This window comes from Lolium perenne, chromosome 4 (genome assembly GCF_019359855.2).
Source record: "Lolium perenne isolate Kyuss_39 chromosome 4, Kyuss_2.0, whole genome shotgun sequence".
In the NCBI taxonomy this organism is placed as follows: Eukaryota; Viridiplantae; Streptophyta; class Magnoliopsida; order Poales; family Poaceae; genus Lolium; species Lolium perenne.
In genome coordinates, this window is record NC_067247.2 from 44,650,423 (window position 1) to 44,665,070 (window position 14,648).

General features: G+C 45.8%; 2 protein-coding genes across 2 annotated transcripts; both read right to left on the bottom strand.

Annotated features, from left to right (window-relative positions):
* Window positions 1-1,940: 1,940 nt before the first annotated feature.
* On the bottom strand, window positions 1,941-5,345 carry LOC127292342 (uncharacterized). The gene is made up of 3 exons (XM_051321718.2): window positions 4,599-5,345; window positions 3,231-3,519; window positions 1,941-2,307 (listed from the first exon to the last, which is right to left on the bottom strand). Exons 1-3 carry the CDS (start codon window positions 5,277-5,279, stop codon window positions 2,273-2,275), a joined length of 1,005 nt encoding a protein of 334 aa, XP_051177678.1. The 5' UTR covers window positions 5,280-5,345; the 3' UTR covers window positions 1,941-2,272.
* A 4,449-nt stretch (window positions 5,346-9,794) lies between these two features.
* On the bottom strand, window positions 9,795-13,257 carry LOC127292341 (uncharacterized). The gene is made up of 3 exons (XM_051321716.2): window positions 12,344-13,257; window positions 11,203-11,491; window positions 9,795-10,190 (listed from the first exon to the last, which is right to left on the bottom strand). The coding sequence occupies exons 1-3, from the start codon at window positions 13,079-13,081 to the stop codon at window positions 10,156-10,158; spliced, it is 1,062 nt and encodes a 353-aa protein (XP_051177676.1). The 5' UTR covers window positions 13,082-13,257; the 3' UTR covers window positions 9,795-10,155.
* Window positions 13,258-14,648: the final 1,391 nt, after the last annotated feature.

A 14,648-nucleotide genomic window follows, 5' to 3' on the forward strand; every position in this document is an offset into this window, starting at 1 on the left:
GCAGGAGGTACCCGGTGTTCCTCAACAGCTAGTGGTTTTTCCTGATGGCATGCGCTAAGCTTAGGCATTTTCTTGGGGTGGGCGCCGAAACTTCTGCGAAAGCACTGCACGGCTGGCCTGTGCCGACAACGATGAAGCTCGCGAGTGCCGTTTCCCTCCCTGGAGGCGTTGTCCTGAAGTTTCCCCCTTCGAACTCTGGAGTTTCGCCGGCTTCACTAGCGTAGTTAGCTAGCTCCCGGGGTGTTGGTGGTCCTCTGTATCCCAGGAAGTTCAGTGTGCTAGTCCTGCGTGGTTCAGTTCCGCGGGGTGGGGTCTCGGGGCTTAAGGCCTCAAGCCGAGCCACCGGTGTTTTACTGAAGTCATGGGCTCTCTCGAAGAACATTTAGTTTAGGGTCTAGCTCTTGTGTACATGTTCCTCTGTTTTAAGCTTTAGCTCTTCACCACCTGGTCTAGCTGGTATCCTAGTTTTTTCTTTTTCTTCTTTTCCTTTGTTTCGTGTCACCATATACTCATGGCCGGTTAATGGCTTTGTTAATTTAAAGTTGCGCTCGTCGAGCCTGATGTTTAAGAAAATTATAGCAGCAACCCAGAAAACATATTTTGATACTTCTCGAGTGGCTGAGAAACAGTTATTTGCAAGTCAATAGTAGCAACATTTTGAGCAGAATACCGGCGTGGCATGGGAGGCTCTCTCTCTAAGTTTTTTCTCCACAAGATCATACCACAATTAAACTGAATCGTATGGAGGTTTTCACTTTTTTTCTGAACTGTCGACAGATGGTAGTTCAGATTTTTGAAAAAAAAAATACTGGAAAAATCCATTGATTCAAACTACATGCTGTGATTAAACTGGAAAATTTTGAGCTCATTTCGCCAAGCTGATTTAAGGTTTTCGTATTTTTGTAACTTACAGCCAATACTTGTTCAGTATTTATACTACTCGTAGTGACTAAATCGGGACATCCTCATCTCATCTTTCACGGTCGATTTAGAATTTTCATAGTTTTTGGAACTTTTTGCCAAATATCATCAAACTTTGATAGTTTACAAACAAAAAAAACTTGAAAAAAATACAGTAGTTTAATCCAAGTTCACTAAGGGAATATTTTTTATAAAGTGGGATTTTCAATTCAGTTTTGCCACAAGTAAAGAACAAATTGAAATTTACAAAATGATTTCAAGCCTGTCTGATACAAAGAAAAACCGGTCAATAACTGGCCACCTTGACTAGTGGGTTTGGACTCTTCGAAACGATTGTCAAATCAACAAATTCGTATCCTTTGGGTTATTCCAAATCACTTACCCAAGTCTATTGGTTCTCTGGAAATATTTATTTGGTTATTATTAGTGAAACCATAGCCCCAAAAGCTGTAGTTTCTGAAGATTGCTTTAAATTTAAATCAATTACCCAGAAAACATATTTTGATATTTCTCAAGTGGCTGAGAAACAGTTGTTTGCAAGTCAATAGTAGCAATACTTTTAGCTGAATATTGGGGCTCGTGCCAGCACAAACAAGATAAAGAAAATCTTGTTAGGAGGCCTATCGATGTAAGTTGACTGAGTTATCATCGTCGCTCCACACTTCAAATGTGTGAATGCATGTGTCCCGCGAACAATGATATCCATTCTCACGGCGAAAATGATGTTCAAATGTGTCTCAACAAAATGTCTGCCGATGATGGTGCCGATTCTGATCACCAGAAATGCTGCTCGATGTCTCTACGAGTATGATCCAAAACAAGCCCTGACGTACCTCGGCAGCACTCGTATCTGCTATTGTGAACTCAATAATTTAATTCGCATCGAACCATATCATCCTAACCCAAAAGTCAAGTCAGTCGTTCACAGAACACGTCGACTCGATCAGACATTCATGCAACATGGAGTAATATAGATATATACAGCAATACAGGGGGATGCAACTGAGGAACGAGTACACTGAGTCTTCCAAGCCATTCATTGACATCAATATCTATTATCTCCAATGACAAAGCCAAGTGAATATAAAATTTCAAGTATCAACCCTCAACTGGTCTATAAAGTACTATGCAGATCTCTCCATTTGTTCGCACGATCAGTATATTTCTTACGGTTTAATTTTATCTAACATTTTATACACACAAGAAAGGTATCCTGGCTGGAAGCGCTACTCTAGTTGCTTGCTGGCACCGCCACCGAGAATTACCGGTATAGTTCCAAAGAACAAAGTATTGACCAGATGTGCAATCCACCACTCCGCTGACAACTGAAAGTCCGCCTTGCCACCAAAGATCATGAACCATATGGGAACGGAAATGTTTCTGCCACTGAAATTCGCAATGGAAAGGGTCAATATATGAAGATAAGAATATCCAGATCACAGTGGTTTGAGAACCCCATACATACAACAAATTGTAAACTAACTCTGTACCAGAGAGATCGTTTTCATATCCTGATTACAATGGCTAAACCGGGGTATAAAAAGGATACTAAAGTTCAGCTATTGTTATATCCCTGTCTTAATGAGTTGCTTGACTAAAACCGAAAGATTCAGCAAATACCCTATGTATCATGTATGTACCATGCCAGACATTCAAATGGTTATCATTAGCTGCTCATGATTCATGAGAAAACTCATGACCTGATGGACAGAACTGCTCGGTAGTCAGGTTATTGTGTTTAGACGCTCTATTCTGTTCATTGCTAACAGATGTTGTCTGTCTAATAGGTGGAAAGAAGAAATTCACAAAGGGTTGGCACAGGTCTTCTACAGTAAACTGAATCCAGTCAGAGACTACTGGGCGCAGCTGTAGAAGATGTGGAGTGGAACTTCATGAACAGTCCGTGGCTGATACTGTGGCCATGTTTCTCATACAAAAGGACTAGAATAAGACCATGTACAGTAGTACATATATCAGTACTGTCGAAGTTGAAATGAGTTAACAATAAGCTTAAGTTTAAAGTTAACAATAAGCTGAAGAATATCCACTTCGCTTAGTGGAAGTCCCAATTCTAATAGCTGAAGTAGTCTACATGCCGATAGTCATTGCTATAAGATTTATCTACAACAACAAAAAATGCTATGGCGCTTCAATTAATATTCAAGCGAGACTCTGCAAGACCTAAATCATAACAGGCGACCCAAATTATCAACGGCAAAGAGACTATATGTGACAAGTTCATTGCATAGTAATAGGTTTACATAATCAGGGAATGTGAATAATGCAAAGAACAAGGAGTGAAAACACACCTTTAGAGGACTCCCGGACCAGCACAATATGCATTGCTGCATTGTTTGGTGGCAGACGCAGAAGGATAGGAATGAGCTTCCCATTGATAGGACTGCGTGTGCAGATGATTAGGTCATCGATGCCTGTCTCCTCTTTTAACTTCTCAGTAAGCTCCTCCAAGTTGGAACCGTTAAATGTGAATGAGTGTCTCTTGATATTATCTCCCACTTCCCCGTTACCATCAGCAATGTGGTAATGAACTGCACGCCCTTCCACCTTGTGCAACGCCGCGGAGTAAGTGTACGAAGACTGAAAATAGAAGAAAGTCCAATGTTAATATTTTTTTTCTCACACACCGTAAAAACAAAGCGTAATGTCAAAGAATTGATGCAATGTGCAAGTTCTTCAAGATAAAACCCAGAACTCTGAAAAATCATACTATTAGTCTTGACAAATTATATAAGAACTGAAAACGAAGAGTTCCATAGAATGCACTTGACAGTACCAAGAAAACTAACACAGGGCAATGCCGGTGAATTTGTTAGCAAATTTGCAATCATACTATCAGAAACAGTTTTGGATGAGTGCATCAATAAGGTGAGAATGGCTTCGCAATGAAGATTGCTTGCAATATAGAAGATATCAAGAACGTCACACATGAGACAAATAGAATTGCATACACCCAACAAATACAAAGGCCAGCACCTACCTATCAGAAACAAATACAGAAAGGCAGTCTACTTTATCGGAATATCCAAAAACAAAGCAACACTTGTACGACTGGAATACACTGGATCATGTGACAAAACTGATGCCAGCATTGTGAATCACATGGGAAACAGTTGCTACGCGTTGGGGAGAAGTATCCTATTTCCTTCCAGCACGATTTGACGATTGACATTTCGAAACTGTCAGTTAAACTACACCAAAAGAATCTAGTGCAAGAGGAAATGCAGACCAATCGTAATAACGCAGTCAACTATTCAGAATCAGACGCGCAAGACAAGGAAAAAACGTCGAGCTTGGAGAGCTTGGTCTCCGGCCGGCTTGGTCGGTGGTGGTGGCGGGGGCGGAGGCGCGTACTCCGGATGTGGCGAGCACCTTGATCAAAAAAAAAAAAAATGCAATTCGTCTGTTCTGAGAACGGGCACTGCGAAGCGATAGCAAGCATATGCAATTCGACGAGCACCTTGTTCAAAAAAAAAAAAAATCGATGAGCACAGAAGGAGGACTGTGCAAAGTCAATGGCGGTTTCGTCAAGACGAAATGGAGACCAGGACTATTCTGATTTCTGAGAACCACATTCTGCAAAGTCAATGCCGTAGTCGATCTAAGGCGAAAATTCAGAATCCGACGCAAGGAAAGGAGCTAGAGATTGGCCCACGGACCTCGAGCTTGGGCTCCGGCTTTGCCGTTGGCAGCGGCGGAGGCGCGTACGACGGAGGCGGCCGCGGCGTGTACACCGGACGCGGCGGCGTGGCGGGTTGCGATACGGTGGGCCGGTGGTGCGCCTCCTGCGGCGCCGCGGCCGGCCTGAGCTTGGGCTCGGGCTCGGCGGCAGCTGGCGTGGCCGGCGCGGGTGTGATGACCTGCACGACCTCGACGCTCCAGAACACCCACTCCTGCGCGTTGTTGCGGTTCGGCACGTCGTGGGTGACCGAGTTCCGCCACGGCGGCAGCCCGCCGTTCGCCCTCAGGTACTTGCCGCCGCTTCCCCCAACGCTGCCGGCGCCGCCGCCGAGGCGGGACTTGAAGCGCACGTGGAAGCCTTCCCTGACGGGCTCCCACTCGACGGACGCGTCGGGCCTCCCGGCGGGCGAAGGGGCTGCCTGCACCACCTTGTGGCCCTTGAGCAGGAACGGCTCGCTGGACGCCGCCAGGTAGCGGCCGTAGCGGCTGCGGAGGCGGATGGCCCCGGGCGCGTGCGGCACGGTCTCCACCGTCCAGCGCGCGTTCGGGGAGCTGCCCTTCCGGTCCTGCGTGACGCGCAGCTCGTCCTCGTCCGCGTACAAGAACTTGTCGTGCCGGCTCTTGAGCCGCACCTCCTTCGCGTGCTGGAACAGCTCCATGTCTACCGCCTCCTTCCTGCTCGAGTCCGGCTTGGACTGAATGGGCGAGGTGGTGGCGGGGGATTTCTGTGGGCGGGGTTTCTATGACGCGGCTGGCGCTGGCAGAGGCGGCGAGGTTGACGACGAGTCGATCGTGAGGTGGTGGGTTGATCGGCTCTGGCTCTGGCTCTGGGTTTTGAGAGTGCGCGCGGGGTTAATAAGGAGGGCCTAGTGGCTAGTGCCGCTGCGGGTGGGGTTGGAAAGCATTTGGGGCCCACTTGTCGGTCGAGTTCGTTGTTTCACCCGTTGAGCGGCTGGGGCGCACGTCGGGTGCGCAGCTGGTGTGTTCTCCGAAATGATACAGCGCTGCGGAATACCGATTCCTGCAAACGCCCAAGAGATACTCCCTCCAAGTTTGATCAAGTCAAGCGTCAGACCATCTACAAAAAAAAAGTCAAGCGTCACAGAGTCTAAATTGTTTTTGAAATAGAGATTGTACTCAGGCCTAAGATAATGCACACAACTATCTTTATTGATTATTCACTAACAAGATAAAACATTGATCGATCCAAAGCCATCTTTTCGCGACAAGAGTCGAACACCTCAAGGGTTAGCCATGACCAGGGTCAGATGCACTACTAGGAAAAGGATCATCGTCGGCGCACCAAAATAGTCCAGTGCCGATGCACGGATGCCCATCAGCGTGAACAAATCAATGGTAACAGCTTATCGCCTTGACCTCACAATGAAAGTGGAACGAAAAAGGATTGGGCTGTCCCGATGTGCCTCGTGGGGTAGGGATCGTTTCATATATATATAGTATATAAAAGAGTTCACAAATACGACCGTACACGTGTACAAATGATATACGATATACCATTAACACACAACTATGTATATCATCTAAAACTGGCGCACCAGTCCATCAAACAGACATGATCAGGGTTGTATGCCTAATAGGGCTTAGCTGAAGTACATTCTAGACAAAATTTAAAAGAGGTTTAAAATAGAAGATTCCAAGAAAGGATACCTTCCAGTAGTGAGTGGCAAATCACTTAGAAAGAAGAGAATATATGAACAGTGTTTTATGCCTCACTAATTGGTTGCATCATATATTCCATGATATGTACACGACCAAGCTAGTCCTATGCTCTAGTTGTTACGAGAGTGATCCAGGAAAGGACCACTTGGCAACAATGAAAATGATCATAAACTACTTACGAAGGACTAAGGATATGTTTATAGTCTATGGAGGTGACGAAGAACTTGTTGCAAAAGGTTACACCTATGCTAGCTTCAACACTGATCCTGATGATTTCGAATCTCAATTAGACTATATGTTTATTTAAACGAACTTTCGGTGAGCTGGAAGATTCTAAGTAAGATATAGTTGTGGATTCAACAAAAGAAGTTGAGTACATAGCGGCCGCTAATGCCACTAAGGAGGATGTTTGGATGAAGAAGTTATTCATAGAACTTGGTGTAGTTCCGAGTGCGTGGGGGCTAATGGAGACCTACTGCGACAACAAATGGTGTCATAACTCTGGCCAGGGAACCAAGGTTTCACTAGAAGAACAAATATTTACAACACATATTCCACCTCATGCACCAGTTCGTGCAGATGATATCAAGATGCGCAAAATCCATACGGTTTTGAATGTGTCTAATCCGTTGATAAAGCCTATGACGCTTGCAAAAACATGAACAACATCGAAATGATAAAGGTGTTAGGGTGCAAAATTGTAAACTACATTATTGACTATACATAGTGTAAGTGGGAGACTGAATAAAATATGTCCTAGTTGTATAATTTATATTTCATGTTTCCTAATTAAGTTTATAGTTCTATGCTACAATTGTATTAGCTATATATATTGCAATATTGGAGCAAAACCTAATTACATGTGTGAATTTATAAACACCAAATAAGATATTCATAATCTTGTTTTCCTGACTATAGGGAAATACTAAACTTTTCACGAAGTTGTCAGTACCGTATGAGAAAAATATTGTTAGTGGAACAACGATGTCGGATAGACCCCAAATAATATAGCATAAAACACATCATCTATATATATATATAGTTATCGGTAGGTATTCAATGGTAGAAGTATTATTGTTACTTAAATCATTAGACCATAACACTTATGTGAACTACGATGTGATATGGATGTCACGAGCTTATCCTACGTTACCTCATAACTAAGTGACAACAAAGATAGTCTTCATGCATACCAGATAGTACGTTGCATTATACATTATGTGATTATGGGATTCGCTACTCCGGCGATGGAAAGATATCCTATCTAGCGCCTACTCATGTATCATGTTATTCTTCATCGTCTGACCAACACGTGACTAAGTTGTTATGTCACAAGAATATCGACGATGCAGTTAGAGTGAAAGAGTGCATGTCGGGTAACTAGAATAACCTATAGTTTCACCTCGGGCTATGTAGAGTATCTAGAAGCAATACGACGTGTATCGAATAGTAACAAAAAAAGTTCATGTGGTTAAGATCTTCATGGTATGTGTGAGGATGCGGTTATTAAGCGCTCGACATCGATCATTGTAGCGAAAGGTGTTCCAGACATGCCCACTCGTATCGAAACCTATAGGGTCCCACACACTTAAGGTTCAGCCACATTTAGAATGTGAGTGTGATATAATATAAGAGAGAAGTGGTTCCAAAAGTTGCTCAGGGAGTCCCGGAATATAACAGAGAGTGTTCAAAATAGTTTCAGGCATGTATGAAATGTTCAAGAAGGATCTAGGAACTTTGGCGGATGTTTTGGAAGGGTCCAAAAGGGGTAAGCCTAGAGGGGCACCATGTCCCATGGGCCATAAGGGCCCTCCATGGGTGGCGGGAAAAGGAGGGGAGGAGTCCACGTAGACTATGACTCCCCCTTGGCCAAACTGGGAGGGAGGAGCCCGTGTGGACTCCATCACCTCTCCAAATCAGTTTGGGAGGGAGAGTCCACGCGGTGGACTCCTCCCATGGCCGGTCGAATCCCTTTATAAGGTGAGGGAAGGGCTCGGGCAAAGTCCAAGTCGCAGCCCTCCACCGCCCTACTCGCGGTCGGCCACCTCTACAACCACGCCAACCTCCTCCTCGTGTCGTCTTGGTTGTCATCATCGTCGCTACCACTCCTCCTATCTTCATCGATATGTTCCCTCTTTGTTGGTGTGCTTGATCACACTTTGACGCAGTACCGTTGATCTCGTATGTGTGGATAGCGTGGAGGTGATGCACATGAGACACTTGTTCGTGGGAAAGATAATAGATCTCCTCGCACCTACATCAACCTCATCATCGACAACTTTGCGCTAGCTCAATTTACGAGAGTGTGACCTATTACATCCCCTCTCGCATATGATCCAGACCCCTCTAGCCAGCACATGATTAAAAATGTTGCCCCTAAGAGACAATTACACCAAAAGTGTTGTTATTATCCTATCCAGGAAACCTATATCTACGGTTTTCCCCAGAACATATGGTCGAGAGGTAGAAGAGTCACAGAAATGACATCTTCAAGAAGATAACGATGCCCGCGGGCGCTGCCATCGTTGGTGTCAGCCGCGTCGAAGCCCGGATGTCACCGGCCATCATCAACACCTCTAGATCCTTTGTAAGCAACATCAGAACGCTAGGTAAGGCACGCCACCCGCTGCCTTGCCTCGCTGGGATGTGGGATCCATCCCACGCACCATAGCCCCAAGGGACCGAGCACGTGAGCCGCCGTTTTGCCTAGGGAGGGCCCCCCACATGAGATCGAGCCTCACCGTCGTCGTCTGCCAGCAAGCAGGGGCTTCATCCGATAAGCGGGGGAGGAAGAAGAGGCGGCAGCGCTCAGCACTCGGGGGGCTAGAGGAGACCACGTAGGCCGTCAATGAGCATATATGTCTTTAGCTTCAAGAATTATTGGGGCAACAAGAACTCCAAGCCACATCACTCAAGGAACAATAAGCCAAAGAGTTCATGAGTGAGAACATGCTAAAATTACGGCAACGTTAACCACTTTGTCTGAAAAGAGTGAAGATAAAAGCATATACTCCGTATATCTTTAGCTTCAAGAATTATTGGGGCAACAAGAACTCCAAGCCACATCACTCAAGGAACAATAAGCCAAAGAGTTCATGAGTGAGAACATGCTAAAATTACGGCAACCTTAACCACTTTGTCCGAAAAGAGTGAAGATAATGGTGACAAGGCTATTCGGAAGGATAAGTCTAAATTCTCCCCAAAAAGGAAAATACGTGAAGATCAAGCCTCCTCAAAAGGTATTCTCAGTCCAAAACGGGTACATGTACCGAGATGAGGCGAGGTAGTCATCACAAACACTTCAACTCCCTCAACATCACTCTTCGACTTCCCCAATGAGAACGACACCAGCACTCACACTTGCCTCATGGCAAAGGCTAGCAAGGTAACTTCTTCTATCAAATCGGTCATACCAAGTACTCCAGCAGAATACGCATCCTAATATGGGAATTCCGTGAAAAAATTATACGCATCCTAAAATGGGAGGGAGGGAGTACCAACTAACTTATATTTGATGGATGATGTGAAGAATGTTGAGTTGAATGTATAGGACAAATTCTTGGCCAACATGGAATCAAGAGAACATAATACTTCAAGTATCAATCCCCAACTAGTCTATAAATTACTATGAACACCTCTCTAGATTTTCACCAATATATCTCTGCCAGTTTAAATTTCATCTAACATTTTATAGACACAAAAAAGCGATCCTGGCTGGAAAGCACTACTCTAGTTGCATTCTGATACCCAAAGATACCCAGAATAGCCGGTATAGTTCCAAAAGAACAGTCTTGACCAGATGTACAATCCACCACTCCATCGCATGACTAAAAGTCACCGCCTTGCCTCCACAGATTATGAACCATATGGGAATGGAAATGTTTCTGCCACTGAAATTCAGAATGGAAAAGATCATTAGATGAAGCTGAAAAGGATCCAGATCATAATGTGCTTTGAGAACCCCAAACGAGCGTAGAAATGTTAAGAGAACAGCTAAGTCAGGATATAAAAAGGATAAAACATACTATAGCAGCTATCCCTACTTTCCCTGTATCTATAAATTGCCTGATTAAAACCGAAAGGTTCAGTAAATACAATATGCCAGGTACAAAAAAGGTTATCATTAGCTCCTCATGGGTCACGACTCATGAAAAACTCATGACCTGATGAACATAATTGTTCGGTAGTCAGAACATTGTGTTCAAAAGCTCTATAATGTCATCAATTGCTAACAGATGTCGGTATGGGGAAGAACTTCACTGAAGGGTTAGCACTGGTCTTCTACAGTAAACTGAATCTAATCACAAACTGCTAGGCTGAGCTGTAATAGATGTGTGGTGGAATTTCATGAAAGACTGAAGTCTCCTTGTGCCTATTAACTAAATTTGGTACACCTACCTATCATGAAGATATAATATGCAAAGGAACCTTCTCACTATCAAGGTATCATATGTCAGAAGAAAAAGGTGCATTGGCTTCCTATTTGGTTTTGTTGGATATCGACTCTTTGGTGCCTAGCTGGTTACAGGCATAAAACAAACCAGTGGATGTGACAATGTGGCCATGTTTCAGATACAAAAGGACTAGAATAAGTACAAATATCATTACTGAATACTGACGACGTTGATTGTTCAAATGAGAAGTCCCGACTGAAAACACTGAAGTAGCCTAGAAGCCAAGAGCCATTGGCTCCGAATTATATCTAAACCAAGAAAACATGCTATAGTGCTTCAACTAACACTCAAGTGAGGCTCTGCAAGACCTAAATCATAACCACCACCCAAAATTCAAAATGTCAAATATGGACTACATGTGACTAAGTTCAGGGCATAGCAATAGTTAAGTACAATTTGCGTAATCACAGAATACAAATGGTGCAAACGGTAATGAGTGAAAACACACCTTTCGAGGATTCGCGGACGAGCACAATATGCATTGCTGCATTGTTTGGTGGCAGACGCAGAAGGAGAGGAATGAGCTTCCCATTGATAGGGCTGCGTGTGCAAACGATAAGATCATCGATGCCTGTCTCCTCTTGTAACTTGTCGGTGAGCTCCTCCAAGCTGGAGCCATTGAATGTGAATGTCTGACTCTCGATATCATCTTCTACGTCGCCGTTATCATCTGCAATGAGGTAATGAATTGCGCGGCCCTCCACCTTGTGCAACGCGGCGGAGAAAGTGTAGGAAGACTGAAAATACAAGAATGTTCAATGTTAAAAAAAATTCTCACATGGCGTAAAAGTTAAGAGTAATGTGAAAATACCAAAGATGAGAGTAGATACTATGTTTAGGTTCTTAAAGATAAAACCTAGAACCCTGAAAAATTCATGCTACTATATAGTTTTGGTCAACTATACAGACTGAAAAAGGAGAGTTCTCAGGGTGACACAGCGCAACGGCAAAAGATTTGATGACGAAGGTTGATACTACTAGAAAATTTGCAACCGTACTACTGTACTAGTATGAAAAACAGTTTGGATGAACGTGTCAGCAAGCGTCACAATGAAGATTGCTTGCAATAGCAGCAACAGTTTGGAAGAATTCAAGAACGTCACACACGAAACAAACCGAATTGCGTACACCCAATGACCCAACTAAGGCAAAGGTTCCTTAAAAAAAAACTAAGGAAAAGGCCAGTACCAACCTATCACAAAGAAATGCAGAGAACCCATCTACTACTTTATGGAAATATCCAAGAGAAAGCAACACTTGTGCTGCTTCCCTGAATCATGTGACAAAACCGATTCCAGCATTGCGAAGCCACATGGGAAGGAGTTGCTACGCATTTGGGGAAAAAATATCTCGAAGCACGATTAGCATTTGGAAACGGTTAAACTAAGCACGAAAGTGTTCCTAGATGCATTTCAGATTCGCCTCTTCTGAGAAGTACTAGTCTACGCAGTTGGACGAGCGCAGAAGGAGCAATTCTGCAAAGTCAATGCCGTAGCCTAGGACGAAATGGGGGACCAGTCCTAGAAACGCGGTCAATTATTCAGAATCAGACGTGCAGGAGAAGGAGGTGTAGGGATTGGGCCACGAACCTCGAGCTTGGAGAGCTTGGGCTCCGGCTTGGCCGTGGGCGGCGGCGGAGGAGGCGCGTACTCCGGATGCGGCGGCGAAGGCGGCTTGTACTCCGGGTGCGGCGGCGGCGTCGGGTGTGACTTGGTGGGGCGGTGGTGCGCCTCGTGCGGCGTGGGCGCGGGCCTGAGCTTGGGCGGGGACGGCGACTCGGGCGCCTGGATAGCGGACGCGGGCGCCGACGCGGCGTGGTCGAGCCCTGTCCCAGGCGTGGCGGCGGGGGTGAGCACCTGGACGATCTCGACGTCCCAGAGCACCCAGTCCTGCGTGGCGGAGCGGTGGGGCACGTCGTGCGTGACCGAGTTCCGCCACGGCGGCACGCCCCCGTTGGCCCTGAGGTACTTGACGTTGCCGCGGCCGGCGCCGGCGCGGGACTTGAAGCGCGCCTGGAAGCCGTCCTTGACGGGCTCCCACTCGACGGACGCGTCGGGGCGTCCGCCCGGGGCGGGGGCCACCTGCAGCACCTTGCGTCCCGTCATGCCGAGCAGGAAGGCCTCGCCGGAGGCGGCCAGGTAGCGGCCGTAGCGGCTGCGGAGGCGGATGGCGCCGGGCGCGTGCGGGACGGGCTCGACCGTCCAGCGCGCGTTGGGGGAGCTGCCGTTGCGGTCCTGCGTGACGTGCAGCTCGTCCTCGTCGGCGTAGAGGAACTTGTCGTGCCGGCTCTTGAGCCGCACCGCCTTGGCGTGCGTGAACAGCTCCATGTGCGCGCGGTGGGAGGACGGTGCGCTCCCTTCCGGATTGGATTCGGCGAGGCGGCGGCGGTGGTGGGGGAGGGGAATTCTCCCGGCCGACGGCGTATTTATGACGCGGCTGGCAGGCGGAGGCGGCGAGGTTGACGACGAGGCGAGCCGATGAGGGAGAGGTGAGGTGTAGTTGATCTGGTTTGCAGATGTGGGTTAATAAGAGGGGACCGTAGTGTCGCTGTGAGTGGGGCCGGAACGCGCTTGGTCCCACCTGTCGGTTGGGTTTGACTCGTTCGGCTGCACGTCGGGTGAGCTGGCGTGTTCGCGGAAATGATGCGGCTGGCTGTCCCGACTCAATTTGGAAACGATTTATTTTCCCACGGCGGCGTCCCCGGTCTCTTGCCCGTCGTGGTCGTGCCGCCAAATCTGAAAACTGATCTCGATTCACGGTTGGTAACACCAAGCAGCAGTACCATAAGTTTTCTTTAGTCCAACCAAAGGTTTGGTACGTAATTTTGTTGCGGTCTTTCTTTGCGCAAAGATACATCTGGCTACTTCTCTCTGTTTTTATATTTGGGTAGTATTAGTATATACTACTTTGTCAATCCTAAGAGCTGCAACGTAGCACTTTTTTTTACAAATAATTTCTTAGAAGAAAGAACAAAGAAAGAGGATGTTATCTTCTCTTAGTTAAGGAATGATCCATTATTATAGAATAAGACAAGATAATTTTCTGCATTGTACTATATAGTATCTCATTTCAGCAACATATATCTACACCAAAAATTAATTAATTATCATTAATAGTAGAGGTGATAGTAAGAGATAATGCATCGTACACATTATAGCTATTACCTTCTCCAGATGATGCGGATGACTAACGAAAGATGTTTCTCTACATTGTATATCCTCTAAAATTAACAAAATTACTTAGATTTAGAAGAGGAAAAAAGTAAGATTTGTTTCATGGGACAGAGGGAGTACGTGCAATCCAAAATTAACACAATTAGATTTATCATGGAATATATTTTTGTACTGTACATAGATCGAGATAAAGCTTTTGGTTCCGTTATAAAGAAATTGTACGATATCTATGTAGTATGTTCTTGATAGTTTTTCATAAAAGTTGGTCGACCTTAACTTAGCATAACTTTTCCGAAAGAAATATAGCCATATTTTTTGCAACTGAGGGAGTAAGTTAAGATGACACCGCAACCGGTTTGATTAGCAGCAGTACTCTACATGTGGAAGCACATGGCGTTCTACTATTTGTAGCTCACAACCAGTCTTGCACCGATGTAACACGCTCATCCGACGACACTGTAGTACTGTACCGTCAAAAGATCGGTAGCTCGAAACGCAAGTGCCGACAGACCGACTGGCAGCTCTCCACGTACGTGCCGCGCCTGTCGTGTGAATGATCGGTCAGCGATATGTGCTGACGCGGCAGGACCGCAGGAAGGGGCCCGTCTGCCTGTCCATCGAGCCGATTTCAGACGTGTCCGCCGTCGCAACCGTGTATAGTCAAGAGTTCGGCTTGACCTGCACCCTCCGGTCGATCGGTCGACTAGTGCCGACCGCACTA